The sequence below is a fragment of the Ambystoma mexicanum genome, chromosome 6q, assembly GCF_040938575.1.
Source record: "Ambystoma mexicanum isolate Mex_15411 chromosome 6q, UKY_AmexF1_1, whole genome shotgun sequence".
NCBI lineage: Eukaryota > Metazoa > Chordata > Amphibia > Caudata > Ambystomatidae > Ambystoma > Ambystoma mexicanum.
This window is the reverse complement of record NC_090937.1, coordinates 1,600,414,762-1,600,431,907: the sequence shown is the minus strand read 5'-3', so window position 1 is coordinate 1,600,431,907 and position 17,146 is coordinate 1,600,414,762. Positions and strand designations below refer to the sequence as shown.

Here is a 17,146-nt window from a genome sequence, read left to right as displayed (position 1 = left end):
CCTCCTCAGGAGGTCATTCACCAGTAAACAAGGGGTGCCCTCTGGAGTCACTACTATGACCGGGTGTTTCACCTTGTGTCGCCCGATCTTAATGTCCAAGTCTGCAGTCCCCTCAACGGGAATTTCCTTCCCGTCAAAGTTCTGCAGTTGTCCAGGAAGAGAGGTGAGAGGAATTTGGTAATTCTCTCCCCTTCCTGCATTCAGTTTGTCAAAGGCCCTTCTGGACAGAAGGGTAGCTAGAGATCCAGTGTCCACCAGTGCCAAAATTGTACCCTGCCCCTGTACTTGTACCGGGGCATAGTATCTTCCCTCCTTCTCCTCAAGGGGGCACAGATAATGCACATTTTTGGACAACTGGTGGGCTAACTTTCTGGTTTTGGACATCGCTAGTGAAGAGATTTGGGCAGAATTCTGTGGAGAGCCTTGGGAATCTGAAAGAAAAAATTGGCAACTGGAGATCAGAGCCATTGTGGGTTCCCCTGGCTCCGGTTCCGGGCCGCCCCCCCCCTTTTTGGAGGCAGTCACCAGGATGGTTTTGAACCAGGGGATTTTCTTGCTGTTGGTTCTGGGATGAGATGGTGGGCGGCGGTAGCTCAGTCTCCACATCTCCCCAGTCTGGATTTGCATCCCTAGGGACCCATTTTTCTTTGGGAGGAGTTCCCCCCTCTCTGAAGGAGAAGATCCTTTTCCCAGGATCCTCTGAGGATCCCTCTCCCTCAAATTGGAAGATCTGTACCTCCTCCTCAAACTGAGTCTGTTTGGGTCTTTTGTTTCTCCTACCCCCCCTCTGCTCCTTAGGAGGCAGACTTTCAGGGGCAAGAGATTTTGTTTCCGGTTCCTGGGTTTCCAGGGGCTGTTTACAAGTGAGGAAGGAAGCTTCCTCCAAGGCTTCACACCCCCCTTCCCTTTGTGCCTCCTCCCTGGGAACCGGTGAGGTATCGGGGTGCTGCCCCCGTCATTGTTCTGGAGCACCAGGTCCAGAGTTGGGTGCGTTCTGCGCCGGCATGCCGATCTGAGGGTTCTGCTGAGCCCTCAGTATGTGACCCAGATCCCGCGCCATGTTTTGAACCTGGCGCTCTAACTGGGAAACCCGCTCAGGCTGATACGGGGCCCTGTTTTCTCCCCTGGGCTGATCCCGGGAAGGGTAGCTATCCCTTCTTTGGTAGTACCCCTGGTTGGGAAGATTTAGATACCCCTCCACCCTTGGCCTCCCCTCTCCCGGATTCGGTTGTCTGGGCTCAGGGAATTGGGGAAAGAAGGGTGGAGGATTTTGGGGTTGGAAGTTGGGTGGATACCTGGGGAAAAAGTTCTGCCCAGGATTTGGAGAATTTCTGCCCTCCAGTGGGAGGTTAGGAGGGAAGTTCCCTGGGTTAGGTGCTTGGCTGGATCCCCCCTCTTGGGCTGGAGGAGTCCACACATAACCCAGGATGGGTCGATTTCCCTTGTAACGGGGACTTACATAATCAGGAGAGCAAGGGACCCCATTTGTGGGGCTGCCTCCCTGGCTCCCTGTCTGTGACTGGCTGAGGACCTTCTGGGCCTAGCATTATTAGGTACAGGTAGGTTTTTAGGCCCCCCCCATCTCCAACTCTAAAACGGGGGTGACCTTTACCTCTGCCACCTTTGCAGCAGCAGGGGTGTTGTTGGCTTTGGGGTTTTTTTGCGCATTATTTTTATTTTCTATTGGCTTCTGCACCTCATAGATCCGGGTCGCCGGTTCAATGACCCAGTCTAAAGATCTTTTCTCGTGAAAATCCCTCACGAGCTGGGTCATTATGTATTTGGGCAAGGCATGAAAAAACGTATTAATAAATTCTCTGCTATCCATGCGCACCCTTCTTGTGATCTGTGCAAAAGCACGCTTTAACTCCTGCACAAATTCTTGTGGGGCCTGATCCTACCCACATTGCAAATTGTAGGCTGCCTTGCGAGCCTCTTGGGGATTTCTGTGAACAGAAAAATGTTTTAATATGGCCGCCCTATAGGTGGACCACCTGGAATGATTTTGGTCCTCCAGCCCTGCAAAGAAACTGGAGTACTCTGGGGAGAATGTCCACTTTACATATTGGATACAGCTTTGGCTATCCTTCAAATGAAAAGTCTCCATCATTTGCTCATAGAGCTCCAAGTGTTCCCAAACAGAGTACTTGGCGTTCTTATGATAAGGCGTGATGACGCTCCTGATTGCCTTAATCTGCTTTAAGGGGTCCTTAAGCAAGGCCCTTTTTGTATTATTGGTCCTTTTGGTCTGGGTAATCCTTGTCCATTCATCTTCTTACTCAGAGGCACTGCTCCCAGAGGTTCCCGTCTGTTCTTCCAGGTTTTCCCGGATTCTGCGAGCCTGGGAATGGTTGGCAGAATGTGGGGACCTGGTCTCCTGTGTCCTGTACCGCTCAGAGGAGTCTTCAGATCCCTCCTTGCTGCCAGGATTTGATGGGTACCCCCCCCCCCACTGACCTAACTGGGCAGAGGTTTTCAGGATGCCCTTAATGAGCCTACTCTCCTGGGGTTCCCCATCAAATTGCACTGTGCTTGGGTGCCCATACCCGGATGCCCGCCCCTCCATTCCTGGGTGGTACTGGCCTATGAGCCCCATGCTTCTGTCTGGATAGTAATCTGCCATCCCTGTGGCCCTGTGCTCATGTGCACCAGGGGCCATGGGGGTGGCAGAGTCCAGGGACTGAGAGAGATAAAGGCCTCTGGTACTAGGGCTCCTGGGGTTATGCTCAGGAGTTTCTCTTTCCCAGCAAACCTCATCTCTATCCGCCCCTGCTCCCTGTTGCAATGCAAGAGCCTGCGCCTTCAGTTCCTCAGTTAAGGCCTTACTAGAATCTATCAGTCTCTCCTGCATCGCTACCTGTTGTTGGAGTCTATCATTGTGCTGGCAGAGAGCCTCATTCTCTCTCCGTGCCTCCTGATTGGTCCTGGAGCACTGGGCCAGTCTTTGCTGCAGGAGGGTTACCTCCTGAGCTGTCTCCCTATTGGCCTGCTCCTTTCTTGCTAGAGCATCCTCCACCCTCCTGGTGTGCTCTAACAAGTTCTGGTGTTCTTTTTGGAGGTCACCCAGTCCCTGGTGGGCCAGGTGATTTTCTTCCATTTTTCTTTTTAAGTGGCAGACTTCCTGGCCTAAGGTGTCCCTTTCCTGACTAAGAGTCTGCATCTGTACCGTCAGGTCGTCCCTTTGCCTTTGGAACGCACCAGATTTCTGGCACTCCTGATCAAACTCTGCCTGGGTATCCAGGTCTTTCAGAATCAGTTTATTGCTCTCTGCCTTCTCCCTATCCAGGTGGCTTTGCAGGGTGACTACCTGCTCAGCACATGCCCTATTGAAGTCTAACTGTTGCTCCAGCTTTTTCTGGCTCTGCAGTAGGGAGTCCAAACCTTCTTGGTACTTCTTCTGCAAGGCCAGAAACCTGGTATCCTGGTCCGCCTTTTCCTGTTGCAGCACATCCATATCCTCCTTTATTTTAATGATATACTGCCTACTATCATTTTCTGACTCCTGGCTCCTCTGCAGCCTCTGCTCAGAAGAGTCCAGATCAGATTGGGCCTTCTGTAATGCCAGCAGTTGCCTACTCGCCAGATCTTGGCCTTCAGCACATTTGTCCTGCATGGCTCCCATATGTAAATATAAATATGCCGCTACCCTGGCAATCTTGTTGTGCTCATCCTTGGCCTTAGAGGACATATATAGTTCACTCAGGGCCACATGTAAGGGACCCTGGTCTCTCCATATATCTGACCCTGTTTCCGTGATCTGGGGTGCGATTGCTTGCAACCAGACCGTCTGGTCCTGATGAGTACACTCACCTCTCACAAATAGCTTATGTAAGAAGTGCTCTCTGGCTATTTTCATATCTACCAAGGTCGTCATTCTGGAATTTGAGTTCCTTCCTGACTTACAGAAGTTTGTATTTTATTTTTGCAAAACAGACCTTTTCCTTAGAGCGTTCCTTTGAGGAGCGCTTTACAGCGTAACACAGCGTGGTGATCCGACCGGATATGTGTATCTGGTCAGCTGGCACACTGTATTAATCTGCACAAGTGATAGATCTAACCCAAACATCCCGCTCGAGCCCCCAATTTGTAAGAGGATTCAATTCAACACTAGAGCTAAGTCAATGCCTAGTCTGGGATACTGAATGGAAACCCTTATTGATATATCTTTATGTCCAGTTCATGCATTCTGGATGACTACCCCTATATAACACCCCTCTCTTGGAATCCCCCTGACCCCACTGAGCCAAGAAGTACTTCTGTTTTGCAAGTTAAAAGGTTTATTTGAGAATTTAAACAATATAGATATATATCACACCTTATAATAAATGAATAATTGGATATCACACTTAATCTGATCAGTAATCAATAATGGATAGTCTGGCACTAGCACACTTGTGAATAGGAACAGAAGAATAAGGTGGTAGAGAATACTTTAAATAAGTTCAGATGGATGTAACGTTGAATGAAAAATGCAATACAGAAAATACTCAATATGATTTCAACAAAACAATGTAATCACTTTTCTCTGGCAATCCCCTCCTCCCTTTATGCAATGCAAGGAAATGGAAGGAAAGCACACAGTTCTCAGAAATGCAATCAAATGTAATTCAGTTCACCCCAGCAAGCTTAGACTACAGAAGTTTGAAACACAGGCCCAAAATGCTTTTATATGTGCTGGCAATGAAGTGAAAAATATGCTAAAATGCTTTTAATTCCCTCTAGAGGTTCAGGTTGAGGATAAGTTGGTTTAAAGTAGTTCAGGCTTACTTTAGCAATGTTCTAGGAATGATTGACAGGTTGCAAACGACTTTCTAACAGTTCTAGCAAGAAGCTGCTGTTTTCACACGTGGAGGAATTTTAAAATCGCGGTAAAATTCGCGCGTGCGTTTTTCGCGATTGCGGCAAAAGTATCGGGGGTAGGAATGCGGTTCTAGGTTCGTTGAAAAGCCAAGATTCCCAGCAACGGTCACGGAAATATGAGCGATTAAATAAAGGTAGCTTTTCGGATTTGGAATGTTAAAATTCAAAGTGACAAGTGACAGTTTTGCAAAATGACAAGGTACAACTTCTAGGAGACAGTTCTGGTTAGATTAAAATAGATTGAATTATATTATTTTAACTAAGAGATTGGTTCTGCGCAGTTCTGCTAGGTACTCACAATATATTTAGAAATAGAATGGGCCTCGCCACGGATCTGGTCAGGTTTTCTTCACTCGCCACGGACGGTCTCTGAGCACAGCGTCTGGGTCAGCTCTACTCTGCTGGTCTGGTCTGGGTCTCTGGTTCTGATCAGGTCTGTGGGTCCGGATACAGCGGTCTCCGGTTCAGCTGGTCTCTCTCTGGATACAACACTGCTCTCTGGCAAATGGCAAGGGTTCTTGCAAAGAATTCAAACAACTCGCCTGGCTGTGAATAGTGGCAATGATTTGAGGCCTGCTAAAGAGGGATTTAGCTTGTAGTTGACCTCTCTGCTACAAATTCTGAAGTAAAGTCTTGGTCTCCGAAGGTGGATAGATTGAAGTCTCTATGTTGGCTCTCTGAAGGTTGAGGGAGGTAAAGTATGGATTTTCCCGGCAGAGCGTCCCGCAGCAAATGGATTTGAAGGTCCCTATCTGTCCTGACTGTCTGCTTTTATGTGTTTTGAAAATGGGTGTGTGTGCAGCATCACTAGGCTCTACCCCTCTCCACTTGTCATTGGCCACTTCCTCCTCTTTCCCTTGATTGGGGGAATGAAATGAAGTGTCATCATGATGAGGTCTGTATATGATACAGAGAACCCACCCCTGTCAAATTACACACAATCTATATTTTGACCCAAAAGACATATTTGCACAGGTACACATTTGTTTAAAATTACATGCACCCATCAGATATCACAGGAGGTATACCCTGTCCAAATCTGCTCTTCCTGGGAGCTTGCATTCAGAAAGGCAACATTTGCACTTTTTAACTGGTTTCGTAATATCGGACATTACCCCAAATTTATACACATGTGCGCAAGGAGTATGGCATTACTTGATGAAGTGTCAGACTTTTAACATGCATACCTTTTAAGTAATACCCTCTTAACTGCTAGCTTGCCCCCAGATCATACCACCGGTTCTAAAAACCTCTTAAAATGTGGGCAGAAAAATCACAAGAATTATGGTATCATTTAAATAATTTTCACAAGTCCGCTCTATGAATGATCCATCTTTTTAGAGTTATGTTCTGGCCCCAAAGGGGTGTGGTTTCCCCCCAGCACAAGGTTGAATTTCTGGGTTTTCCAGTTCTGCCAAGCCAGCTTGCTCTCACAGGCAGTGCTCCTCCCCTTTCCTTCCAGGAGGAAGCCACTTTTACGGCCCTCATAATAAAACATTTGCCTGAGTCAGGACAGGGCTTTGTTCAATTTCCTGCAGAGCCCAGGTAATTCAATCAGAGAAGTGTCATATCCCTTTTGGTGGGAGTAGCAAAAGGCAGCCAGGCCTGGGAACACAGCTGTTGTGCAAGTCTCATCTCCTGTCGGGGGTAGCTGGTGGGCAGAATTCAGTTCCTTAAGCCAGGCCCCAGCTAATGTCACTTTTAGTTAACCAGTTTTCTGCATTCAAATAAACTAACAATTTTTTACATATGCAGCTAAAATGCTGATTATAAGTTTAAAACTATGACATTTAAACAATTGCAACCTATGTGACACTCAAAAGTAGGTCACTCATTTATTTTAAACATTTAGATTTTTTAGTGTCTTTCAGTCCAAATTTATTTAAACTGCTGAAATCCACAGCTCAGCCATTCTTGTTATAAACCTTCAAGTCACTTCAGAATATAACTTTACATTGTATCCACCCCTCAGTAAGTCTTTCTTTGGCATGCTTTGGGTTCATTTATTCAGTTTTACACAAAAAAAAGTCTGGTGTTGTTTTAAAAAGCCGGCTTTCTGATAGTGGTGAGTACTGGTAATGCACCCATTTTTGGGATTTAAGAAAATGAATTCCCCACAATTCTAGGTTGCTTTTGGCAATCAGCATTGCCATTCCCAATGGTTTCAGACTACGGTGTGGGTAGTCCAATGGTGGTTTTAGGCAGTGTCCTTCTGTGCCCATAACATCGGCAAAAATGGGTGGCAGCCTATTCTTCATGCCTTTCCCTGGGCATTTTCTGGGAAGCTCTGGCCATCATGATGTTTTTAATGCCAGTACTGCACAGTTTTTGAGGTAGGGCTCGGATGCATGGGTAAAAACATCCCACATGGTAAAACCTAGACTTGTCGAACTATTGTTAGGGGGATTGATCTTCTGCTTCGTAGAGTAATTGTAATTGAATTGTTTGCCGTGATAGTGCCAGAGTGTTTTCTATAGATGTTCCGTTATAAATAAATACCTGTATATCTTTACACTGAAGCCTTGTTGCGTGTTTGCTTGTCTTACTGTGAAGAATTGCCCTATATTGTATACTCCACATGCTGCTTAACTCTTCTTGAGGGAAGTCTGACTGCTCAGCCCCAGCTTCCAAGTGAATCTGTGTGGTACAGACTGCTACCAAGTGGGTTTACTGCCAAACACCTGTAGTCCTAAATCTTTTGCAGTGGTCCCAGAGGGAACTGCACAGGTTTCCGCCTAACACAAGACCCTGCCCTAATCTTCCTTTCAGGCTGTGGTTTTATCTTGGAAAGTGACAGTGTATGGAGTCTGGCTACAAGACTTCCAGTGTGTAGGTGGCAGTTCAGTTACTGTAAAAGTGTTCTGTAGGCCTTAAGATTCTCTGTGTATTTTAGCTCATAAAATGAGTTCTCTAAAGATAGGATTTACTGTGTATATTCAGCACAGAAGATGAATTCCCCGAAGAGAGGATTCCCTGTGTATATTCAGCATAGAAGATGAATTCCCTGACGAGAGGATTCCCTGTGAATATTCAGCACAGAAGATGAATTCCCTGAACGTGGGAATTCCCTGTGTATATTCAGCACAAAAGATTAATTCCCTGACCAGAGGATTCCCTGTGTATATTCAGCACAGAAGATGAATTCCTTGAAGATAGGATTCCCTGAGTATATTCAGCACAGAAGATGAATTCCCTGAAGATAGGATTTACTGTGTATATTCAGCACAGAAGATGAATTCCCCGAAAAGAGGATTCCCTGTGTATATTCAGCACAGAAGATGAATTCCCTGACGAGAGGATTCCCTGTGTATATTAGCACAGAAGATGAATTCCCTGAAGATAGGATTCCCTGTGTATATTCAGCACAGAAGATGAATTCCCTGAAGAGAGGATTCCCTGTGTATATTCAGCACAGAAGATGAATTCCCTGAAGATAGGATTCCCTGTGTATATTCAGCACAGAATATGAATTCCCTGAAGAGAGGATTCCCGGTGTATATTCAGCACAGAAGATTAATTCCCTGATAGGATTCCCTGTGTATATTCAGCACAGAAGATGAATTCCCTGAAGATAGGATTTCCTGTGTATATTCAGCACAGAAGATGAATTCCCTGAAGAGAGGATTCCCTGTGTATATTCAGCACAGAAGATGAATTCCCTGAAGAGAGGATTCCCTGTGTATATTCAGCTCAGTAGATGAATTCCCTGAAGATAGGATTCCCGGTGTATCTTCAGCACAGAAGATGAATCTGATTTACGATTTGGTTCATGTGGCTGATGCAATCCCAATATTTCCATTTCCCGTTGATGCAGTTTGCAGCCCACCAACCTATAGGTTTATGTGGCAGAAGCAATTGCTTAATTTCCATTAAGGCCCCCTGCTAAGGCGCAGTTTCCAACCAACGCATAGGATAAATGCAGAATGGCCAATGCAGGTTACAGGCTAGTTAGTAACCTGGACTAATTCAGTTCCGCCATCATGTTCACGAGGGTCTCCACACACTGTTTTGGATGTGCTGTATAAGAAAACACTTTGCCCACTTTTGAATTCGTATTCCTGTTTCTTCTTCACAGGTTCTGAGGATCAGACAGCTCCGGGGTCCGAATCAGCAGGGGCTGCAGCAAGCCAAGGTACATGTAAGTGCTGCAATTGGGAACATAACTCAAAATGTATACACATGTTTTAAATGCATGCCACACATACTATCTATTTTTTGTTTGCTTGTTTATTGGTTAAAAAAAGAACATTGAACCTTAATAAAACAAGACGGATAAAACACATATAAAAGACATGAAATAAGAACATGGTTAAAAAAATATTTCATTCATTAGACACATCCATTCCTATAAGTAAGTTATTAAAAATGTATTTTAACATCACACTGCAGATTTGATTCCTCCGAGGTCCAAAGTATCCAACAAATTAACCACAGCAATTGCAATTAAAATAGGGCACCCTTGCAAACAAGCGGATCAAAAGTTATCACACTCCAAGTTTTCATATTGTGAGAGTCGTTTTTTAAAATGAATAGCTCTGGTGCTTCGCAGGCTAGGACAATCCACCACAAGATGTTCAAGGGTTTCCGCAGTTCTTTCCCCTTTGCAAAATATACATTTTAAACAATTTGCTTGCGTCTTCCATCAATGCAAGGTCTCTCTAGTGGGATACAAATTCCATCGGAATCTTTGGAAGTCCTTTCTTATTTTCAGACAAGGGAAAATCTTTAAATGCCCAGATACTGAACCCAGCAACTTGTGTTCATCAGAAAGTTGTTTAATACTAGATAGTTTATGAATTGAGCTGGTTGTATTGCACCAATCATCTTCATTAAAGGTTTTTTTTAACAAGTTCAGGACTATCCCCTAATACAGATTGTGTAAGGCCACAAAATTTAAGAATTGACTAACAACTTTGTTTGTAAAACACCAATAACTTCACTTTCTTCATTTGGTTTCAATGGGTATCAAAAATCTACGGTAAAAAGCAAGAACCCGCCAGGCACCCTTAGCTTTCAAAGATGTGATACCTAGTTAAAATTGAATAGCTACCATCGAGACTGCGTTTGGGATTACCAACACTCTATGCCAAATATGACTCTCAAGTTGTTCCAAGAATTCCAATGCCCATTCTCCCAGTAGTTCTACTGCATATACGAGTTTCGGGGCCGCTTTCCCCAAGTAATACCTTATTAAAGGAAGACAAGAGAATGTACAATATCTTGTCTTTATATATAGCATTTGTGCGATATTTTTATCAGCCTTTTCTCCCAAGAAATCTTTTTTGACAAGTTTATTTCGAAGGACTCGTTACCAGAAAGCCCTATCCACAAAGACTTAATCTAGAGTGGAGGAGGAAAATGCATTATGCCTGGTTATACCACCCTCCAGATCACCGTGGACTGGTCCATTCAATTTACTTAGTCTGATGTTCCCAAGCGCTTTCACACATTTTACCCCATTAGAGATATTAATTTATTTTTTACTGTGTTCGCTAGGAATATCTGCATTATTTGAATTCGACTGAACAACTAGATTTCATGTATTTAAGCAGTCTGAATTCAAATCTCGCTGGACAATTATGCAACCGGCTATGTGACTTCCCCTCCACACTAGTACATAGTCAGACACATCATTCAAAAAGATATCCAAGTCAGAAACTCCTGCATGCCAATATACATTAAAGAATAAGAAGTCTTGCTCAATACGGCCAACCCTGCAAGAAAACTCTGCAATCAATAGGCCTTCTCAAACAGTAGTGGCTTTAACATTACAGTGATGTTTTAGCAGTACAATGAGGCCTGTCATGGGTCCACCAAACCAATGTTTTTTGGCTGGATGACAACACACACTGTACCCATGCGATGCAGGTTTTTTGATAAGCCAAATTTCTTGAAGGCACGCTACGTCATAAGCTCGCAACATTGACATCAATTCCAGAATTACAAGACAGAAATTTCAGTGTATCTATAGCTAGAGACAGTGATTGACCTCCCTGGTGATGCTTGGTTTATTAAGCATACCAGCTAACAATGACCAATAAGTAAGTACCTGCGGGATCATTTGCTTTTAGTGGATCAGGTCTATATGTTGGATTTGGTCGTTGTGCACCTGCACATGAGTTGTGTACTTCTCTCTTCTTATGTATTGGTGTTCAGTTGATCTTACCCGAATCTTTATAAAATGAGGCTGGCGCTTTGCATGGTGTTAAAGTGAATCCTGCATTCCCCAGAATGACAGCCTCCCTCATTACTGTTTTAAAGAGTGCCTTTGATGTAAAGGAAATGGTCACCCTGTCAGTTCTTCCACACTCTGCGAAGGACACCCTAGTAATGTCCTTTCTTGAGATTGCTTTAAGATTGAATATTCCTGAGAACAGTGTGAGCCCCCAGATCTATTTAAGAGCAGGGTTCTACCCATTCTGAAAAAAATACATTCAATCAGGATGTTAAAATCAGGGTACTCCAAAGGTGAATTCTGCTCACTATAGACTTTCCCACGGTTACTAGATTTTGTGTCGTCCAACCACCTATGGAGATTGTATTTAGACTCAGTTCCCCTAGACACCCTTGCCGTGGAGTAAGATTTATATTCCCTATAATGATTAGTGTGTTATGGAAATTTGTTACACGATGACTTGTTTTCTAATGCAAATAATTATCAGTAGCAGTGGCTAACGTGGTTTGGAAGAATCTAGGTCCTACTTTGTCTTTGCTACCCCAAGAAATCATTTAATTATCTGGGCCCTTTGCTCTTCTCAATATAGATCTTATCTTGGTGGGGACTTATAATGGGAGCGTACCCGTGATTCTGTTCCCTCGGGGTACAGTTTTTGGTACAGATAGTCAAAGGCATTCATATCGATTGAATGTATATGCGGATTTCCAGGTTCAATACAGGGGAGGCTCGATGTCAGCCTACTTTGGGTGACCCCTGAACCTGTACAAAAAGCACTTGGACCTGCATGCGATTCACCCAGGCTGCTTGCTGAATTGGTAATATTGGGCAAAGGGTTGGGTTGGTTGTTGAATGTACTAATTGTCCTGAATCCAAACCCATTGATTGATAAACAGTCTTAACCAGGTTCAAAACGCTTGGTTCAATGTTGGTAGAAGTGCGCTTACCACTGGATGTTTCACTCTGGGTTGCGGGCAAAGTGTCATGTAGTGGGGATGTTGGAATAATACCTACGTTGCCTCCATCGCTGCCAGTTACCCATGGCTAACTGCTAGACTGGGCAGATTGGAATGAAGGCCTAATTTCTACGGTCTCCAAGGATACTTATAACCAGTGGTGTTATCAAACCTAAGTTGATGGACCATTTCCTCTGATCTTCCAGATCTGATTCCCAGTGGATTTAGACATTTTTACTTTTAAAGCTACATTAGGTGTCATTGCACGTGATGTGACTTTTGTTACCTCTATGGTCACTTTAGGCGTTTCGTATTGCATGCAAACAGAATGAGACTTTGATTGCTTGATACATTCAGTTGACTTTGATAACTGCATGGAGTGGATTGTAGCATGTGGTTGCTACGACTGTTCCATGATGTTTCATCCTTTTGACAACTATGTCCTGGGAAGCAACTTGGAAAACCTCTTCCTCCTCAGAGAAGTTATCAATGATCACAGTGTGTTTGGAGTTAAGACCCCGAGGGGCCACTTTGTTGTGGACATCTTATTTTTTGCTAGCTTTACAAAATAGTGAGATTTTTTAAAAACATTTGTCAGGATAGACCAGATTTAGCTTTTCTTGTCATGTTCTTTGATTTTTAGGTAGAGTTTTTCTCAGTTTTTTGTTTTACACAGGACTTTTTCCCAGTTTATTTGGACAATGTGGGAGCACTAGTTATTTCAGGATCCCCATTATTGTTTGTTGTTCTCAAGCTGGATTGCGACCTAGTTTCTTGACCTCCCACCTACACCGTGAGTTCCACAGGCATCATTGGCTGCGGGCAGCATTTTGCAGCATCAATATGGCCTGTGTCAAGTCAGCGTTTCCATCTTGTGAGCTGTTATATATAAATTCCTTTTGATCCAATTTTTTTTTATCAAAGTGTCCAACTTGTTTTGAATAGAGGTCAATGTTAAAGTGTGCATACTGACCTCAATTTCAGTATCCTTGTAGAGGGAAGAAAAGTTGGTGATCACCTGATTTAGGGAAAGTAGGGTGGTTTGTGCAGTATCATTCAAAACTGTACTGATGTCAATAGAAGTGGGAGACTGCATGGACCTAGATCTTGACATTGGTGTTGTTTCATAGGAAGTGATTGAATCTTCTGAGTCCTCCCTCTCTTCACCAGTATAGAAAGAGGGGGAGAACGCTAGCCTTGGGTAGCAGGGCTTGTCTCAAACTGCAAGTTTGGATTCCGACGGGGACTCTTGAACTCCCAGTCCTCCTGCTTGCTGAATCTATAGGACGGCTCCCTTCACAACCTTTTCCTCAAAGACCCGACTTTTAATTAGTGTCGGGTCGTACAAAGCACTTGGAATTTTTGCCCGCTTGTCAGTTGACAAGTCATTGGGCTTCGGGACAGGGTTTATTTCCTCCCGCAATGGTTCAAAAATGGGTGAATAAGGTAGGGGTGTATTTTGGGCCATTTTGAGCATTGGCTCATGTACAGTTTGACTGCGATGTTTTGATAAGCTGTGAAGAGCATACATTACGGTGACTGAGTGGGGGGGTGAGACAAAGGGAAGGAACACAGAGCTCACTTGTCTTTTGTGGACAGGAAACCAGTTTTGTGGAGTCTTCTCTTCTTCCAAGTTCCACCAAGGACCACAGAAGACCACTAATCTCCCCACTCCAAGTGTATATATATGCATTAGCAAAATAGAGCCGGCACACACATGAGCGTCCAGATTTTTTCAGGTACCAGCAGAGACTGCCCCATGCCAGGCCACCATGGCAGAGTGTGGTTTGCACTTGCTGCCTTGCATCCCGAGTCGGGACTGCAACGCCAAGATCTCACCTCAGATCAATAGTAGCCAGCACCTTTCCTCTCAGTCCAGTCAAAATTGCTCAGTATTGCTCAATGCACAAGAACCACCCAGTGTTACTCTCCCCCGCCAAAAGGCACTCGGTACTGGTGCAGGGTGGCAGGGTAGCATGCAGCGTTCCTCTAATACTGGGCAGCAGAGGCTGTGGAGCCAGGACAATCTTCCTTTTCACTGCAAAACAATCTTCCTGATATCGAATTTTCCTGGAGCCTGCACATCATATCTATACCGCACCAGCTAAGATTGTCTTCAGCGCCAGTATCGTCAGCCATGGTCCTCCCCCCCAATTCAAATTGGATGACTGAGTTGGCACGCTTGATTTTCGGAGGCTAGCCTCTTCAGTCTGGGACCTGGATCTGTGTTGCTCTGTCTTGTTTGGTTCCAAGACAAACGCGTTGCTCCTGAGTTATCCTCCCACCCAGCGATCTAGGGATCGAGGTAAGCACCAGGTACCCCAGTCATTGACTACTGCTGTAGAATTCTGCTTATTAAAATGCAAAAGCTGAGAAACCTATGAATTTAGATTTTTTTTAATGTATTATATATATATATATCTGTGAATCTGACTGGGCCCCCGGACTTGGCTACAGAAGGTTTTTTATAAACTGAATATGTACACAATACAGATTGCCCAAATTCTGTGGTGTTTGGGATATAGCCATGCCCAGAACAATCTGGACACTGGCCACGGCCATGAGGGCTGATATATGGGATTGAGGTTGGCAGTGGACCTGGCTTGTTGCAAGAGTTTATGTGAACAAATAGTGTATTTTGAATATAGTACGTGTATGGGGTTAAAGATGGCACTGGGGTGACCTGCTGCATGGGTAATGTGTACTTTGAGATGGTTAGTGGGGTTTGCAAAATGGCTGAATAGCGTTCCTCAGGGATTGTGGAGAATGGGCATGTCTGTAAGTTGTTTTGGGCTGATAATTGTGGACAGGTCATATCATGTTTTGTTGAAAAGAAATTAAAATAGAATAAGTAGTAGAACATGATAAGAATGCTGTGACCCTTGTATGTAGTACATTGAGTATACCATGTTTTGTACAACATTCTTTATGTTAACATACTTCTAATCATTGGTCATGGGAAACAAATCTGAAAAAAACCCATATTTAACTTTCAGTCTCAGTACATGTTTTGATAATAGGAGCTATAAAGGTGACTGATCATGAATTTAGCATTAAACCTGTGTCCTTTGTGCAAGTGCTACCTCCAGTTCCAGTCCTTCTCTCCACTTTGTTAAACTTTACATGCCTTTGTCAAGCCTCTAACATTTGCAGAAAGGGAAGGGACCATGGACAGGGCATCCAGGGATCCCAAAAATGTCTCTTGTGCATTTACAAACCCAATCTGAAACCTAAAGAGGGCAAAGAAAATTGAGGAGCAACTACTGTTATGGCAGCAGTGAGTGATGGTTGTTTCTCTTTCATGCACCACAACCATCTCGAGAACCACTACTTGGAGGAGATGGAGTAAGAAATAATAGCAGTGATAGGGCACATGTCAGTGCTTGCCTTAAAATGTATTACACATCACAAATAATGCAAATATAATTGGTAGTAGAATATGATATGGAAAATACACATACATTAACATTTTTTGACTGTTATAAGTAGTACTTTCTATGTACTATGTTTTTATAATATGTGTGTGTGTGTGGCACTGTTGTTGTATTAACGTATTTCTAATCAATGGGTCATTAGAACAAATCCAAATCTATAGAAAAAAAATAGTTTAATTTAGTCTTTCTGAATTTGATAATGATGTCTTACTATTAACTATCGGTGTCCTTTGCCCAAGTTCTACTTCAATTTATAATTAGTCTCTCTACTGTGTTTACTGTGACAAATGTAACAAACTTGTCACTGGTTCTCCAAGGAAAATCCAATCTCATGTGGCCAGGGAATGGCAGAAGCTGCCTGACTATGACCTTGGGGGTGACTATCTGTGGGAGTATGGTTTGGGGGACGACAACCCTTGGGGAAGCGAAGTGAAACCAGGGGATCAAAACAAGTCTTTACCCATATTTCTCCGGTAGTACCCATTTACATTTTCCCCTTTCTTATATGGCCTATTATAATGTGGATACAGAATCTCCACTAATTGTTGACCCCCAATCACATACCTGTTCCTCTCCCTTATATAATGCTGAGACAGTCAGTACTGAGACTCATGTGCGCCCCCCCACCCCCCGACCCCATTCAACACTGAAACAAGGAAGAGGAGTGGAGTAAGGAGGTTCACCAAGTGCAGCAAACCAACGCTGCGGTCAAAATATCAGATACAGAGCTTCTTGAAGGTGTCACAGACCATATGGACCGCTGCGTAAGCTCCCTGGGACAAACTTTCTCTAATGACAAACAGAGTGACTCAAATTCCATAGGTCAACTTACCTCATCGAACGGTCATAACAAGGGGCTAACAGCCAAAGTGGCACCCCCAGCAACCTCAAAAATGGGTTTAACGACCCAAGAAATAATAGTACAATATGAGATGGTGAACAAACACAGCAATAAGCCTGTAGAGAGAGATAAGAATGGCCTCGAGAACTCACCTCTTAGCGAATGATCTCGCCCAAGGCCTCAAGACTTCTGGGCTCAAGACAAACTAGTGAGGCCACAACATGGACCCACTGTTGAAATTGACCCTAGGTACAGCTTAGACACCCCGATTCACATAAAAGAAGTGAACCCAGGAAGGAGCCTATCTGAAACATCAGCTGTGACTGTAAACAAAGAAAAATAGCTCCATATTCCAGGACCGAATCCAGCCCTGAGCGGTGGGAGCCTTAACACAAGTCGGACTACTATGCTAGTATCGCCAGAACCTCTTGAGCAACCTGATTCCAATAGGAGCCAAGATGACCCAATTAGGGTAGGGGGAGACAACCATTTGGATACCACAGAGTCTTCTGGGAGACCATGGATGGAACAGGCCTTTGATACCAATGAGACACTGTGCAGAGCTTCAGCAAGAAAAAAGAGAACCTCAAAAAAACCAATAGACCAAAAAAACTATTACTCTACAAGTAAATCAGACCTTTTATCAATTATGACCACAGTAACAATCCCCCTAGAACCGTTTTCAAAACTCAACGAATCCATCAATGAGACCTTGAAGGACCAGACAACTATCATTGCTATGATGCATACCAAATTGGTGTTCCTGGAAGGATACGTAACTAAGACACAAGACCCTCAAAAAGGAAACAAAGAAGACCAGGGAACCCAGACGACAGAACTTGAAAGAACTCCAATGGACAAAGCCTCATGTGTGGTCATC

General features: G+C 44.0%; 1 protein-coding gene across 2 annotated transcripts in view; it reads left to right on the top strand.

Annotated features, from left to right (window-relative positions):
* Positions 1–17,146, top strand: part of LOC138516885 (uncharacterized) — a 308,582-nt gene that overhangs the window by 40,335 nt on the left and 251,101 nt on the right. Inside the window, exon 2 of one of the 2 annotated variants that reach the window (XM_069632335.1) lies at positions 8,936–8,992. In XM_069632335.1, the coding sequence (XP_069488436.1) occupies positions 8,936–8,992 (57 nt within the window). Of the gene's footprint in view, positions 1–8,935; positions 8,999–17,146 lie in introns of both variants that reach the window. The other variant, XM_069632334.1, reaches the window with a different exon arrangement.